We start from the raw sequence: 16,707 nt of genomic DNA, 5'->3' as shown, positions 1-16,707 counted from the left end.
CGTCTGTCTGTTTGGTACTGTGCGCGTATTGGTTTTCGTTCGTTTTGGTCTGAATTGTTGCGGTTTAAAGTTTGCGTTTGTGAAAGCGACGGTTTCATCTCCTGTCTAGTGTCCGCTTGAGTCATTTCCGGTTCGGTTAATTGGCGGCCGTTTGTCTGCCAAATGAGGGTTTGAAATTGTGTGTGTGGGAATGTAATGGTTGGATTGTTTGCCAGGATGATTGTGCAAAATGTTGTTGAAAGAAGTTAATTTTGAGCAAAAACGTTTAAATTGTTTTCTTGGAAAGTTGATTTTTTGTTTTTTTTTTTAGTAATTTTTGGAAATTATTGACATGATGGTTTTTTGATGTTTATATTTTAGTCGATTTAAGTTTGTGTCTCTCTGGATTAGGCGTCGATTTTTTGCGTGTTAGGTAATGTGTTATGTGATTGAGCTCATCGCAATGCTTTAGCACGTTTGCAATTTTTAATATACAAAAACTATCTCTTTTGTCGGACTAAATATTTTTTCTTTTTTATTAAAACAGCAAGTTGCCCTTTTTATGTTTATTTATTTCCAAAAAATACACTTACCATATAATATATAGTCATTGCTAAATCCCAAAATAATGCTAGATTTACAAAAAGTTCTCACCATTATAAGAATGAGTGGGTCACTTAGCTAGAAGGATAGACTAAATAAATGCTCAAATGATACCCGAGAGAATGTAAAAGGATGCAAGGACGAGAGATAGAAAACGTTTTGTGTGAGTTAGAAGTATGAAAAAGGTGGGTCTCGTAGCTAGAATAACGGATGAAATCAGCGCTCGAATGGTAGCTGAAATAATGTAAAAGGGTGCAAGGAGGAAATATATAGAACGGAATACGTGGGTTAGATGACGGAATAGGTGGTTAAAGTAATGGTAAGGGTAAAGAGATTGAAATTGCAATGGGTGGGTCCCGTAGCTAAAAGAACGGCCGATATATGGATGAAAGAAGTGCTCAATTGGTACCCGAGAGAATGCAAAGAAGGCCACATTAGAGATGTGTGGATGAAATCAGAAAAAAAATGTTTTGGATGAAAGTTGCCTCAAGACGAATGGAAGCGTGTTGAAGAGGGCTTCATCTAGAAATGGATGGCAAATGGCTGTAAATGATGATGATATGGTAAGTTACCATTGAAATACTGAACTGCTTGAGCTGTTTTTCTTTTTACTAACCTCTTCTAATTAAGCGTACTATGAGGATGCTTGATGAAATTCACATCGTATTAAATCAATAGAAACTGATCAAATCATCTTTTGTTAATGAATTCAGATAGTTCGTCAGATGACCTTCATCTAAAAGAATTGTTAATGGATGTGTGACGTCACGCCTAAATCCAAACACTATAAACTGGAACCCATGACGTAGAGCGTTTATTAGGAAAGCTTTAATAATGACTCATTCGATTCCTAGAATTCCCTATATGATAACACATTACATACTACATATGTTTAGCAGTTCTGGTAGTTTTCCAATCACAAGTTGTTTTTTGGCTATTTTTACGAGGCAGGGTTGAGTAAGGTCAACTTGATTATAATATTTGGATAAGAAAAAGAGCCTAGACGAAGATCGTGTACTCTGGACAGGTCTAGAGAGGTTTGATAGCATTTATCGATCGTACTCTTGCCCTTCACGCGTATTCCACGTGTCACGTGTGGCCGACATGTGTACATGTAGAACGTAGGCGAGTTCAATTGAATTATATTGCCACTATTATTATTAGTGAATAGTGCGTCTCTTTCACAGCATTGCACAATCGCATCTTGTGCAACAGACACGCTTAACCATTTGAGTGCTGACGTCTTTTCTGTTGAAAGCCCTCCACGCTGAAAATTTCGCCAACATTTGTATGTATTTTTCCAAAAACTAGTTCCATCTTCTTCATTGTTGTTAAAATCACCATCTAAATGCCAAGCCACAATCTAAAATACTCAGCAGTTGGGGATTTCCATCGGGTAATTCTGTTATGGTTATAAATTCAGAAATTCCGGTGTAAACCAGTCTTTATAAACATTGACACGGATTACACGACCCATGTTCAATGCTACCTGGAAAGGCTTAACGGGTAGTATTTTTTACATACTCAAAATACAACACCTATCGGCGCATTTCAGGCTGATGGACTTGTTGGCAAAACGCCGATCGGCGTTGGTCAGCATCCAAAGGGTTAAATATATAAGTACATAAAGAACTATTCAAACCGTGGCGCCAATCCACATCTCATCGAATTTTCCTCTTATCATGTTGTTTTTGTCGGCAATGTTGTCGTTTTTTTTTTGTTTTAAATAAAGTGTTGGATTACGTACTCTCACACTTTGTCACGAGCGCGTGACGATTTCTCATGTCACGTGCTAGCTAGCTGCATCGCTACTGGTGCATTTGCACTCGGATGCAAATTGAAGCAGTTGCAGTTTTTTCCATCGCCACGCAGTTGTAGTTTTTTTTACTGTGTTTTCACCGGTAATTGTATGCTTCCTTCTGTTTTGTCGTTGTTTCGTTTCCTCAGATGTGATCTCGGTGATCTGTCCAGTTGAGAGCGTGGGCTTCCCCCGTAGTGGCCGTGGATAGGTGCATATATGGCGATTTGAACCGGTCACCGTTGCACAAGATGCAGTTTTTTCTTCGCGATTAGAGTCGATGTCATGTGATTCGAAGTTTTATGTTTCGCGGCCTTGCGTTTAGTTAGGTCATCATACGGTTTGTGTAGTCTGTGACGCTGCATTGTGTTTATTTATTGGCGCCTATGGGTGCAATTGTTGGTAGTTGACTTTGCGTTGTTTCTCGGTGATGCTGTATGTGTCCGTTCTGATGTCGGGAAAATGGCCTCCGGATTGATGTCAGTATCGGTTCGAATGCTGGTCGGATCTGTTTTTTCGGATTTTGTGTTGCTATTTGATTCGTTTACTTGTTATTATGTCTGATCGTGATCGTGTCGAAACGGTTAGTTTGATTTGAATTTTATTTTTTTGACACGTTTTGTATTTATCTGCCATGTGTGTGTGTGTGTGTGTGTGTGTGTGTGTGTGTGTTGTTTCTGTCACTGATCACGTTTCATTTGATAAGTCAAATATTAAATTTCGTACTTATCTTGTATATAATACGATAGTGTTTAATTTCGACCATTGGGATTTGTCAAATTTTGATTATTTTTTAACTGAGATTTTTCCCTAATATTTCTTATAATTTTCCTTGATGTTTTTGATCCGTTTCTATCGGTACTATTTTCCTCCAATTGTGTTACATGATAAAAGCTGTATATAGTAGACACTCTGTGCTCAGATTATTGTTTCAAAATAAGCCAAAAAAGTTGCTTTAATGCGAAAAATTTTCTAGTACAATTTATAAGCGTAGCTCGTTGATTTAGCCATTAGTAGAGAAGTCATGTTGGCAATATATGGATGGTTATTAAATCCAGATCGACCGTCTCCTGTTAGAGTTTGTCATTTTATCTAACTGCGAGATATGGGGGGGGGGGGGATGTCATTGGATCCGTCACAACAATTAAGGGTGAATAGTACGGAACGTCGTATTTCAATTAAATGCTTTTTTATTTTAACTAATTGAATGCATTGCGATAAAGTGATTTTCAATTTTCGTCATCACTTGAATAATTACCACTATTTTTAGTTTGAAAATGCTGATTGAAAGTCTGTTCTAAGCGTGAATGTAATGATTTATAACTGTGGAATGCGAATGTCGTTACGTCGACTTGAACGGTTGATTTATTTATTTATATATAAATACTTTGTTTTTGATTGTGTAATAATAATTGAATCGAGATTCTTGAATGTGAAATGGTCGTAGCCGAGAGTGCACCCCCGTGTGCCGACTGCATTCCTGAGGAGCGGGATTCCTTTCCCATTCATGTAGCATTGCGTCCCGTCCCGTTCTTTCGCCGGGTACCTTCATAGCCCTGTCCCACTCACAGCAATGACCCAAGTGCTTTCTGTTGCAGCGGCCTTGCGCGTCCACATCGAGCTGCACTCCCGGAGCGCCGTTGCAGCCAGCCGACGCCGACACCCTCATCCAGATGCAACTAGAATACAGAAGAGAGACACTCGAGCCTGCCAATCGGCAGACATGTCCCGAGTGGAAGAATCTCGACGCTCTTAGGTTGGCGAAGCCAGCCTCCAGAGACCACACGGATCATGGCAAGGCGGCGGGGACGACCGCGAACTTACCAGACAGAGCTGGAGCTCGCGCTCCGGATCCCATCCCCCAACCAGACCTTCGCCGCGAAGCAGACCGTCTCGCTACCCTCGAACACTGGCCCGTCGCCTACCTGGACAAGTCTCGCATCGCCAGAACTGGACTCTACTACTTCGGCGTAGGGGACAAAGTACGCTGCTATTCCTGCAACCTTGAACTTGGAGAGTGGGAAGAGGGGGACGACCCAGCAGTCGACCACGAGAGGTGTATGCCCTTGTGTAAATTCTTACGCGGGGAAGCCCACAACATACCCCTGTTCGTTTCAAACTCTGCAACCACGTCTAACAACTCGGCCCCACCACCTGTCGGCCAGGACGTCTGCGGTCCTTGCAACCTGGAAACCCAGGGTCCTGTGAGACCAGCATTCGCCTCTGAGCCGGCGCGGTTAGCCAGTTTTAAAGACTGGCCTTGCCGAATGAAGCAACGGCCCGAAGTTATGGCCGATGCTGGTTTCTTCTATACGGGTTCCGGCGACAAGACCGTCTGCTACTATTGTGGTGGGGGGTTGAAGGACTGGGAGGACGACGACGACCCTTGGGAGCAACACGCTCGCTGGTTCCCCACTTGTCATTACATTCAGCTGATCAAAGGTGATAGTTACGTTCAGAGCGTAAGGTCGAAGCCTTCTGAGCGTACCAATAATGATCACACTGAAAGCACACCGTGTGATGTGACTCCGGCCGCCGTCGCAACCAAAGCGTCGACTGCTTCTAGTGATGAAAGCTCGGGTTCCTCTGATAAAAGTGAATCGAGCTTATGTAAAATATGCTTCTCAGCGGAGAGGAATATATGTTTTGTACCGTGCGGTCACGTCGTGGCGTGTCCAAAGTGCGCTTTGGCTGTGCAAGTGTGTCCTGTGTGTCGTCAACAATTCACAAGTACAATGCGATTATACTACTCATAGAAGACTCTTTATATAATGAATATTCATATTTTTTAGATATTTGTGTAGTATTTCAAATACAGCGGCAAAAGGAATGAAACTGATTTTAGGTTTTCATTAATTGTTTTCAATAGTCTGGAAAAAATTATTTCTTCCATAGGTGCCGTCTGTGCGTAATGTATAGATTACCAGATAATGCATAAATGATGAATTTTGTCAATGATAATTTCAAAGCCAATTCTCCTTATACAATAGATCTCTGATTGTGTGCTGTTTAGTTCACCTTGTAATGTTAAAAATTGTAAATAATAATTTAATTGTGTCAATCCAATTTTTACAAATGTAATTTAATTCTGACATTTTTGTATGAAAAATGCTTTCAAAACAATTGATCGGAATATTTAATTATAATTGAAAGTGAAATGTCGCGCTTTGTATGTTTCCACGCTTAATTGAGCTGAATGCCGGAAGTTGAATTGTGTAACGATGTTTCTTTAATTTAGATGCTATTTCATTTATTTATACGTCAAACTAGATCAGTACGCGCCAATAAAAACTGCAGATATTATGTTTAAGTATTTATTGTGTAAATAGTAGAAATGTGAATATCTGAATTGAAGGAATTGTGGTCAAATGAAAAATAAAGGAGGATCTCATGAAAAATTTGAGCGAAATTAAAATGTTTTTCTAAAGTATGTGTTTAATTTCAATTGATATACATTTTTAGATGTTAATAATTACCAAATAACAAGCACTCTGTGTACTATTTTTTTTAAGAACTCCCTGTCCCTCGCACTCATTATTAATAATATGAATGTATTTTGTTATCTAGTGCTAATAAATTATAAAATATTAAGTGTTTTGTATGTGAATCTATGTGTAATTTCTGATGGATTTTTTTGATTAAATTTTGAATTTTGTTACGAGTGTAATAAATAGGTTAAAAAATCACACGAACATGGTGTGTACGGGAGGCACAAACACTAATTTTTAATATATCATATGCAATGACAAAATGTTCTTTTATTAAAAAAAAGTATTACAAAATCCTCAATTCACTCCTCCAGCAACATTTTCACAAACGGATTGTTGTGTTTTTCGGCCAATTGTTTGAGATCCAAAACTTGCGACTGAAGTTCAGCATCGGACAGCTTATCGAGATCAAGTTTTTGGCAAGCTTTAATGAAATCGACGACTATTTTCTCTGCCTCTAGCTTGGCTTCATGTTTATTCGGCACATCAACACTATCCATATCAAACCTGTGACTTTCCAATTCGAATTGCTTCTTCTCGGCATACTGGAAATAAATACAGAATTCATCAGTCATATGTACTTATACAAACTGATTGACAAAGTTTGTTTTACATACCTTGACGACATTTTCAGGGAAATCGGCCATTTTGGCTACATGTATTCCGAAACTCTTATCACACACACCAGGTTTAACTTGATACAATAGAGTAAGTTGATTGTTTTGAGTCACGGCTGTCACGTGGAAATTAGCTACTGACGGCGAAGATTGCTCCATTTGTGTGATCTCGTGAAAGTGTGTAGCAAACAAACAAAACGCCTTTGTAGTATTCGCCAAGTGTCTGTAAAACAGTTCAAATATAGTAGTAGTAATCACTAAATATGTGTATTATCATTTTGAAGCTTCATACTCGGCTATTGCCCAAGCTATTCCGCATCCTTCGAAAGTGGAAGTTCCTCGTCCGAGTTCGTCTATAATGACGAGAGAGTTTTTGGTGGCCGTCTAATTAGAATAAACGCAACAATTAATATAAAACATATTATTTTCATATATGTACATAGATCAGACGAAACAATAGTGTACTCTGAGAATGCTCGCTGTTTCAATCATCTCCAACATGAAAGTACTGAGTCCTTTGGTTTGGCAATCGTCTGCTCCTACCCTAGCTAGGATACTATCGACGAGGGGTACGACAGCATCGTCGCAAGGAACAAAGCATCCGATGTGTGCAAGCAATGTACAAACACCGACAGATCTGATGTAAGTACTCTTGCCACCCATGTTTGGACCGGTTATGATGCAAAATGTTCGTTCATCTGTAAAATGGTATGTAATTTGAAATTAAATCGAGGATTAGTTCACTTTTTACGACGTGATCGTTTCTTTTTATATGTATGACGTGATTTGATTCTAAGTGGTTAAACAATGAGCTTGTGAAAAATGATTCTACAACAACGCTGTGCTGTTTTTCCTGATTCTGAGTAATATTCGGTGGTATCATAGTGCGGATTGATCATCATTCTAAGTAAATTAAAGACGAATATAAAAAAAATTGCGCAGTTGCTAAGGAGAGAAATATTCCATAATATTAAAGAAAGGTCAAGTCATGACGCAAGCAGAAGGCAAACTAAAGATTTAACATAACGCACTTTCTCATCATAAGTATTTATATTTTCTTTCGTTGATCAGATTATTACCTTCTTTGAAGTGAACATCATTGGCTATGAATGATAATCCGTCTTGAAGTTCTAAGCAAGGATGTCGTACATTTTTCAGAGACAATTGTTGACCACTTTCTACAATTTTTGGTCTCACATATGGTATCGGGGCATCACAAGACGCCATACTAAAGGACAATAAGATGTCTAGTTTAGCTAACAATTCCGACATGGTCCATAAGATTTCAGCATATCCGCCTAAAAGCAAAACAAAATTAATTGATCGATTCCGTCAAACGTAAATGCATATTATATAGTCGTCTATTCTAACCGGCAATTCTGATTATTTCTTCTACTATACTTTTTTGATGATTTTCATACGACTGTTTAGTTTGTGAGTACTCGTCGTTTAGACTAGTTAGACCGTCGTTTCTGAATCGAACACCTCCTTTGATGGCGTCCAGAATTTCATATGTTTTATTCTTTCTTAGTATTGGTTCTTCTTTTAACGTTATTCTAAAAATACAAGCAATTAATTTTAATGAGCAAAATGTTAAATTTAATTAAAATGAGCAAAAAGTTAAATTCGTTGTAAATATAGACCGAAAGTGATGTCCGTGTTGAGAATTATTGTCCAATTTGATAGTTTTTCCCGCTTCTAAATTTAAATTTCGAGCGGCTTTACTCAATTCGCTCTGCATGGACCGTTCTATGGATCTCATTTTTTTGCCTAACTCTTGAAGATCTTCATCAAATGATGGTTTCACCAAAAATTCACCTATAATAAAATTATTTAAAAAAAAAAACATAAATTATATGTCTATTCAATAGATGGCACTGATACAATTAAAAGTGCCATCTATTGAAATTATTGAAAATTTATTATGGAATAAATACTAGAATATGTATGTACGTGAGAACAAAAGAATAATTTTAAAACCTAAACTAATCTCAATTCATTAAAATTTGAAAGATTTTATACCTCTATCTACAAGTTCCATATCAATTGTAGAATCCATCATTTCTTGATATTTTTCTAGGTCTACTAGTAAGTCAGCGATTGGATTTACTAGAACTCCATTGACAGATGTATTATCACACTTCCGAAGACATTCAACGAGATATGGTATACGTTCAATGGCCTTAAAAATAAAAATAAAAAATAAATACACACTATCATATAAAGAATACACTTATCGATTTTCAGCTCACGTTAGAATTATACCTGAAATAATTTATAACAATCTTGTAGATTTCCTTTATTGCGTGTGATCTTTTTTGTGATAGTTTGAAAATCAGGTACACGTTTCATATAATCTTCGCACAACTGTCGTCGAATTTCACTATTTTCAATGAAAGATTCTACTATGTCTAAACGCTCTTCAATTAAATTTTTGTCTTTCAACGGTTGTCTCACCCATTGCGAAATTAGTCTATGGATTTAAATAAATAAATCATATTAAAATATATATATATATATATATATATATATATATATATATATATATATATATATATATATATATATATATACATAAAATACTCAATAAGTGGGTAGTGTATATGTATGTATACCTTTTTCCATGAGCTGTTTTACATCTGTCAAGTAAGCCGACTATACTGTGAGTGCGAAGATTTGAAAGCATTCCTTCTCGTTTGGGGAAAACATTCAAAGCGCTGATGGCAGCCGAATCCAAATGAACATATCTCATGCTGTCCATCATTTTGAAGGTATATTTTCCAAAGCCAGTTTGGTCAGACAACAGTTCCAAGTATTTTATTGTGGCATTCAAAGACGAGCAAGCTTGCTCCATGTTCATTTCTGTGAACGAATTCGCGTCTTGTTGCTGGCCTTCAGCAAAGCGGAGTAATCTGTTTAAATCTTGCACGAGACCGTCTTTGGTGAATTCAGATCTTTTCCGTTGAGTTACGGAAACATTCGAATGCTCCATTACGGTGGTGATCGTCTTCAACTGAAACGAATCGCCAAAATGCATCAGTGGGAGATTTCACAAATGAAAACGGTCAATTTAGATAATGATGATGGTTACATCTGGGTCGTTTTGACGTAGTAAACATTCTTTGGGGCCGATTTGTACGACTAGTGCTTCTAATTCTGGAAAGTGTTCATTGTCGGCAAATTCAGTCATTGAGAAAGTACGTTCGTTGCAATCGACACAAACAACACCTACAAACTATAAAATATACAAGAAATTTTAGATTTTCAAGATCGACATCCTTAGTACAATATGTGGAAAATTTGCTACTTTATTTTTTTCATCGCTTCTGCATTTTACAGCAATTATTGTAGGATTCACAATAACATCAGCGTTTGCGAATAAAATGTCTTCAAATTGTGACAAATTTCCAGGTGATCCTTTGTATTCCAAGACCCAATCATTTGATTTTAATGAGCCTTGATTTACATAAACTTCCACTCGATACAATTTAACCTTAAAAATAATAAAATAACAATTATATTATTCTAGTTTTCATATTTGAAAAAAAAAAAATTAAATCGAACCAACAAAGACGTATTTTAAAAATTCTATTGGCAAGGTTTTAAATTTTTAGAGGATACAAATGCATGTACATATGTACATACATAGCAACTGTATTTTTTGCTAATAATTGTAAATATATTAGTACATTTATGGATATTTTTTTCAAAGGAAGACAATACATATTTTTTATTAGTATGAATCGTGATATTAAAAAAGACGTCTTAATGAGATAAAAATAGTGTACATATTTTGATAACATACAAGAAATAAATCCCTCAGGAATAATTCAAAATTTCCCTGCGATAAAACCAGATATTCCAATTTATTGGGTTCAGCGCCCATAGTCTTGACGACAGCCGTAGATTTAAAGACTTCCTTTGCCGCGAACCTCGCATCTTCTTCATGAAGAGTGTAGTAATCTACGCGATTGAAGAATCTTAACGTCGTGTTGGGCTTCTGAAATGAACGAAAAAATTGTCTTCTTTGAAATATATTTAAAATTAAAATGTAAAACTTAGAAATTCCAATTAGTAATAACAAACGTAATGTAAATAATGAGAGATAACAACTTTATTTGGAATGAATTTCAATAGCAATAATCCAATAGTTAACCAAATTCTTGGAAATATTATTTTATCACACTTTACAGATAAAGATTTAATATGCGCAATACGCAGACTTTATACTTGAAATGATCTTTGAATATTTTATTGGATTGGCATAATATTCTTAGAGTATTGACAGATATTTCCGTGTCTTGCGACATTTGGAAGTCGGCGATATATTCAGGTCATGTTATCGTATTCGCTTCATTGTTTGACCTATAAATGTCTACATATACGTACAATATTCGCGACACTTAATGTATTTTGAATATTTTGAAACGTTATTGAATATGATTTATCGAAAAAATGCTCTCGTAGCATTGACATGTTTATGAATAATAAGATATTATATCTGGAACTGTTTATGTGCGTTTTTTTCTTCTTTTTAACAGAAATAAGATAAGCTGTTTGTCTAAGAAATTCTACAACCAAGAATATTTTTTGCAATATCACTAGGACAAGCAAATTAGTATTCTTCATTCATAATGTTGAACAATGGATGCTATATTGAAAATTTAATATTTTTGAATAATCATTTTATGTACATAAATACATACATATATCATACAATTTCTCGATTAGTATTTGATGAATATTATTCTGTCAAACCTCATCATATTTACAACAAATCTATTGTTACATACATATTTTTATTTATTTTTAAAAACTTTTTATTATGTACAAGGTTCAAAATAGGTCTGACATCTATTATAATAGTTATTGGTTTAGTGGTTATTATTAAAGCCCGGACCCAGAAGGTGCCGCGTATTGTTCAAATGTTGTAAATGCATTGTTAAAGGTTTGCTGAACCTTTTTTACAAAGGATTTACAACAATGGAACAATGAGCGGCACCTTGGCTATCCTACCTCTAGTTATTATCTACATATAAAGACAGGAAACGGAATACGTGGGTGAGAAGTATGCCAAGGGTTTTGGATATAGTGGATAGAGTAAAGAGATTGAAATGGCAATGGGCTGGCCACGTGGCTAGAAGAATGGGCGAAAGGTGCTCAAAAGGAGTGCTAGAATGGTACCCGAGAGAATGCAAAAGGGTAAAAGGAAGACTGCAGGGAAGATGGGTGGACGAAATTAGGAAAATGTGTGGGGTGAGATGGATGAAGCGTCTTGGAGAGGCCTTCATTCAGCATTGGATGGCGAATGGCTGTAGATGATGATGATGATATGTACATATGTATCTGGAATTTGGCTCACTGTTGATTTAATGTGGATCATTTCTGTATTCATAAAAGCAATATTCTAGATGTACATATATACTATTCAGTATTTTAAGCTTTGTAAATAAATTACAAAATTCTCATTAATTTGCGTGTTTCAAGAATTGTTATGGAAAGTACATATATCAACAATAATCACGACTTGATGATGGGGGTTATCAAAAGGTCTCTGCTATTTTTGCTCAAATAAAAATGAATTACCTCGACAATCGGCATGATATTGCGTTTGCAAGTCTCTATACGCACGCACGTCCTGTTCTCTCCAAATTAAATGTAAGTCATCAATTGGTTTTATGATGAAAATCATAATATGAAAAAGCTACATACACTTATTAATGTAAAATTAAATTTGATATTAATTTTAGATATTATAGCGACTAAAATGTGGATATCACTTTTATTGTTGTTGCCGCTGGTAACGGCTGATTACTTCAAAGAAACTCAAGACTTTAAATACTCAAGATCAGATGGCAAAGGAGAGCAAAAAGGGTTCTACGGGGCTCAAACAGGCAACATGGGTGGAAATTATGAAGTGGCACATAATATGGATAATGTGGCCGAGCATCAAATGAAAAACTTAATGCATCAAGTAGGAGGTCAATTGGGTATCGACCCGTTGGCTATTGGAACGGGACACACTCCGGTTGCGATGGGCTCTGGTTCTATCTATGGTTCTGCATCAGCTAGTGGAAAATCTGTTCAAAAAGGTCTACAAACAGATTTCGACTCGTACGGTGCCGCACAAAATTCCAGATTAGGATCGGGCTACTCTTCGACACACGGAGATGCTACAGGTGGTGCAATTAGAGGTTCACAGCAGTTTTCCAACTATGATGGCTATGGGGCAAGCAGACAAGATAATCTCAGACACCAAACATTAGGAGTTCAAAGCGCCAATGAAAATGCGCATCACTCAGCAGCTCGCTATGGTTCTGGCAGCAGACATTCGGAATCGACAGTGAATAATTTTGATGCAACTGCAAGAGAGCATGGTGAAAGATATGGATCTAGCGCAACTAACTTTCAGTCGGAAAATCATTATGGGCAACAAGCAGGATTACACAGTGTCGCTGCGGACTCACAACATGCCATTGGAGGTTCAACAGGATCACGTGCCATTGGAGGTTCACAACATGTCTCGGCAGGATCACAGCATGCCACTTCAAATGCTGGGTATCAAAAGTCATTCGGCACATATGGAGTGACCGAATCACAAAATGCTGGTACAATAATACATCCAGTACCTTTAGGGGGCGCTGTTAAACTAGTAGTTCGTCCGGGACAAACTGTTACGACAATTCCAATAAGGGTACCAGTACAGCCTAGTGAAACGAATAAATTACAGTCTGGATACGTTCAGAGTTCTACGTTTGGTGCTAGTGGGTCTCATGGGCAAAATATTCATTCCGATTCTCAAGTATATGGAGGAAGAAATGTGGATGAAACACAAGGGAGTCGAGTGGTTGGAGTAGGTATTGGTAATGGACAAGATAGAACAAATGCAGCGAAAGGGTATGAATCTTCTTTTTCATATACAAAAGAATGGGAAAAGCATGGTACATCAGCGACTCGACCAAATGGACAGGTACAATATATAAGCGTTCCTTCTGTGAGGCCTACCAATTCTGAAACGATCGATAATATTGAAACTTCGGGATCGCATGATTCAAGTAGAACAAGCTATGGAACAAACTATCATTCTGGACAGCAAAATGCAGGGCGATCAAGAGATAAATTGTCAAATACGTATGTAAACTTGGGAAAAAACGTAGAAGATAGCCAATATGGAAGTCGACAAGGCAGTGCCAGTGCAAATCAATACCAGTCATCATACTCTACTCAGAAAGAATGGGAAAATCAACATAAAGGAGAAGCATGGAACGCAAATTCCAACTTGGCTAGATCTAATGACAGATTATCAACTGCACACGTTGGAGCAACAGACAGTGAAGGAATGGGTATACATGATACTGGAAGTACATTACAAACGGGAGGTCGACCAAAATCGTATCAGTCATCATACTCGTACAGTAAGTCATGGGAATCTCGTGGAACTCCTCGAACTACCGTAGGAGGTGGAAATTTAGAATCGCAAAGACATGGTGCGACTTACACAATCCCTTACAGTGAGCATGTCGGTAGTGCAGAATCGTTATATGGGTCGACTGGGCAACAAAATATGAGATATAGCGGTAGTAGCTCTTCATCGGGACAAAATCTTAGGAGTTCAAGTCATGGCAGTCAAGCTGGCGAAGTTACAGTTGATATGGATAGCCTACAGCAACAGTTAAAAAGTAGAATGAACGAAATGTGCCCAACTTGCGGTGAAGCTAAGACAAAAGGATATAGTGCGTCATATTCTTATAGTGCTCAAAGAGGATATGGTGGTTCTCAAGCTGGCCATGAGAATCTTAGAAGAAAAAGGAGAGTGGACAACAGAAGAGGCGAGCTTGATGAATATGAAAATATAAGTATTCAAAATAAAATAGCTGATTATAAAAATTGGGAAGAGCAAGTGAAAGATTTACGCATGCGAGTTAAGAATATGATCCATAAATTATCTAATGAGGATAAAAAAGTAGAAACATCACCTACAAAGAAAACATCTGATTCTATGCATAGTTATCGCTCAAAAAGTAAAAGTAATATCGATAGAGATGTCGAATTAATCGAGAATGATGATGTACAAGACGAAATCAAAGACATAAACGAATTGAAAAATAAAGTTTCAGATTTAAGAAAGAAAGTTCAAGCTCTTTTACACGTACAAGAAGAAGATAATACTTTAAAAAGAGAAATAGAAGTTTTAAATAAAAAGATAGGTGACTTTGAAAGTCACGTAAATCACCCAAAAAAAGATATAAACAGCAAAAGACGAAACATCAGAGAAGTAAATTTCGAACAAGAGACGGAGTATCTAGGACAACAAACTGAAGATCTTGGGCAACAAACCGAAGATCTTGGACGATTCGTAGATTTGGGACAGCAAACTGAAGATTTGAAACAGGGCGATTTTTATCTCGGACAACAAACCCAAGACTTCGGACAAAGTTCATTACAATTTGGACAAGAAACCCAAAATTACAAAGAGACAAGCCATGCAGGACAACAGACCCACCACCTAGGACAGGAAACTGAAGTTTTAGGACAAAGCACATTGCAACTTGAAAGTGAAGGACAAAACTATAGAGATGTAATTTATGGGGGGGGGCAACAAACCCAAGATTACAAAGAAACTGGCTATGCAGGACAACATTTAGGACAGCAAACAGAAGATTTGGGACAAAGCACATTGCAACTTGGAAGCGAAGCACAAAACTACAAAGTAATTTATGGGGGGCAACAAACAGAAGATTTAGGACAAAGCACATTAGATTTGGGACAAGAAACTCAACATATAGGACAGCAAAGCAATGATAAATTCAGTGGGGGGCAACAGACATATGCTGGACAGCAAACAAGTAGAACTGGGCAAGAATCATTTTATATTGGACGCGATAGACAAACGCAAAATCAATTTACAAATTCTAACAGCCACACCTCATTTAATCAACAACATACACAAAATAATCAAGACAGATCACACTCTCATTCTACGAATAAAGACGAAGTTGAAATGAATCACCTTCTTGAAATACAACGAAGTCTTCAATCCAACAAGCCAGGAAGTGCACAGAGTGCAATTCACATGGGAGAGAGTACTTCACAATCAAATTTAAGATCAGCTAACCATAACAGAGGTACTGTATTAGCAAATGGCCGAAGAGGTGATCAAAGAGAACAGCAAAGCTTTTTAGATGCATATCCTAGAGAAGAGACGGGCCAGCAAACCATATCAGTTGCCGAGGTTGAGCCGGAGGTGGAAATAACCAATATGAAATTGAATAATAATAACAATGATAAATCTAATCCAAATTTGCATTTTGCGCATGAGGATTCGGATTTAGGTCAGCAAACACTTCAAGTAGACGATTGGCCCCAAAATGGTGAATTGCAAGTGGCTCAGAGAGAAACAGTATCCATAAATAATAATCTGAATAGAGCGGAAATAAATAGAAATCGTAACGTTGTTGAAAAACAAGAGGTGGCTCCGGCGACGACTACAGAAAACCCTGGATTTTGGAAAAACGTCGGCAGCAAAGCGAAGTCATGGTTCGGTTAAAATTGGACTGTATATACATATTTTAATATTAATTTGATTACAAGTTATGATTGTAAATTTAATTAATAACACCATAGTATGATTATATTGAAATAATACAAACTATAAAATGAAGCAATGTTTAAGATATATTTATACTAATTTTGAGTGATAATAAATTTTTTTTAATACTTCTTTTTTCAATTTTACCTATACTCAGTACATGAAATAAATACAATTAATGGTAGAAATATTATAAAAATGTAAGAACTTACTTCAGGTAATGCTTTGAAATAACGCACGAAGCTTTGTTGTTGAGATGCATCTGTAAATAAAAATAATTATTCGATATAACGTGCACGTTGAATTGATGTCACAAAAACATAAAATTGACCGTCAATATAATTGTTAGCTATTCGTTCGAGCCCAATAATGAATGTTTAATTATATTATAGGTTAAGGCTTTAGTATGCAATTTTGGTGTGTGAAGGAATAATCATTTCAAATTACGATCTGTATGTCTCTTGATAGTATTACAAAAGATTTACCTAAGCTGAGAGCGTGTAAAGGTTGCAGATTAGCCATTTTAATCTAGGAACAAAGACGGTACAGATTCGCGCGCGTAAATCGCGCGCTGTCAGTCGTTCTACAGTACTGCCACACACTGTTCATCGTAATGCAAATGTCAACTTACAT

General features: G+C 36.8%; 3 protein-coding genes across 8 annotated transcripts in view; 2 read left to right on the top strand and 1 right to left on the bottom strand.

The window, feature by feature from the left end:
- The window catches only part of LOC143917467 (death-associated inhibitor of apoptosis 1-like), a 20,104-nt gene extending 14,263 nt beyond the window's left edge, over positions 1-5,841 (top strand). For 3 of the 5 annotated variants that reach the window (XM_077439042.1, XM_077439041.1, XM_077439044.1), the window contains exon 2: positions 3,979-5,841. In XM_077439042.1, the coding sequence (XP_077295168.1) occupies positions 4,054-5,136 (1,083 nt within the window). In that variant the 5' untranslated portion in view covers positions 3,979-4,053 and the 3' untranslated portion in view covers positions 5,137-5,841. Of the gene's footprint in view, positions 1-2,551; positions 2,964-3,978 lie in introns of those variants that run through there. The other 2 variants (XM_077439045.1, XM_077439040.1) reach the window with 2 other exon arrangements.
- Positions 5,803-16,707, bottom strand: spel1 (DNA mismatch repair protein spel1). Its single transcript, XM_077439039.1, has 15 exons — positions 16,560-16,707; positions 16,287-16,336; positions 10,291-10,485; positions 9,793-9,978; positions 9,577-9,720; positions 9,101-9,498; positions 8,751-8,958; positions 8,508-8,667; positions 8,129-8,303; positions 7,857-8,041; positions 7,565-7,783; positions 6,951-7,183; positions 6,778-6,869; positions 6,486-6,708; positions 5,803-6,413 (listed from the first exon to the last, which is right to left on the bottom strand). Exons 1-15 carry the CDS (start codon positions 16,594-16,596, stop codon positions 6,171-6,173), a joined length of 2,748 nt encoding a protein of 915 aa, XP_077295165.1. The 5' UTR covers positions 16,597-16,707; the 3' UTR covers positions 5,803-6,170.
- Positions 11,579-16,197, top strand: LOC143917464 (uncharacterized). Of its 2 annotated transcripts, XM_077439038.1 has the most exons (3): positions 11,579-12,143; positions 12,236-15,389; positions 15,798-16,197. In XM_077439038.1, the coding sequence occupies exons 2-3, from the start codon at positions 12,253-12,255 to the stop codon at positions 16,030-16,032; spliced, it is 3,372 nt and encodes a 1,123-aa protein (XP_077295164.1). In that variant the 5' UTR covers positions 11,579-12,143; positions 12,236-12,252; the 3' UTR covers positions 16,033-16,197. The 2 variants fall into 2 exon arrangements, with proteins under 2 accessions (XP_077295164.1, XP_077295163.1); XM_077439037.1 differs by having other exon boundaries at positions 12,236-16,197.

The sequence above is a fragment of the Arctopsyche grandis genome, chromosome 9, assembly GCF_051622035.1.
Source record: "Arctopsyche grandis isolate Sample6627 chromosome 9, ASM5162203v2, whole genome shotgun sequence".
Lineage (NCBI taxonomy): Eukaryota > Metazoa > Arthropoda > Insecta > Trichoptera > Hydropsychidae > Arctopsyche > Arctopsyche grandis.
This window is presented reverse-complemented; position numbering and strand designations above follow the sequence as displayed.

Excerpts from the sequence above, each read along its gene's own strand:
- LOC143917464 (XM_077439037.1), top strand. The coding sequence starts at position 12,253 with ATGTGGATATCACTTTTATTGTTGTTGCCGCTGGTAACGGCTGATTAC.
- spel1 (XM_077439039.1), bottom strand. The coding sequence starts at position 16,596 with ATGGCTAATCTGCAACCTTTACACGCTCTCAGCTTAG. Across the intron at positions 10,486-16,286 it reads ATTTCAAAGCATTACCTGAA|AAGCCCAACACGACGTTAAG; the intron begins GTAAGTTCTTAC and ends CGTTCATTTCAG. Across the intron at positions 8,668-8,750 it reads ATTGTTATAAATTATTTCAG|GCCATTGAACGTATACCATA; the intron begins GTATAATTCTAA and ends TTTATTTTTAAG.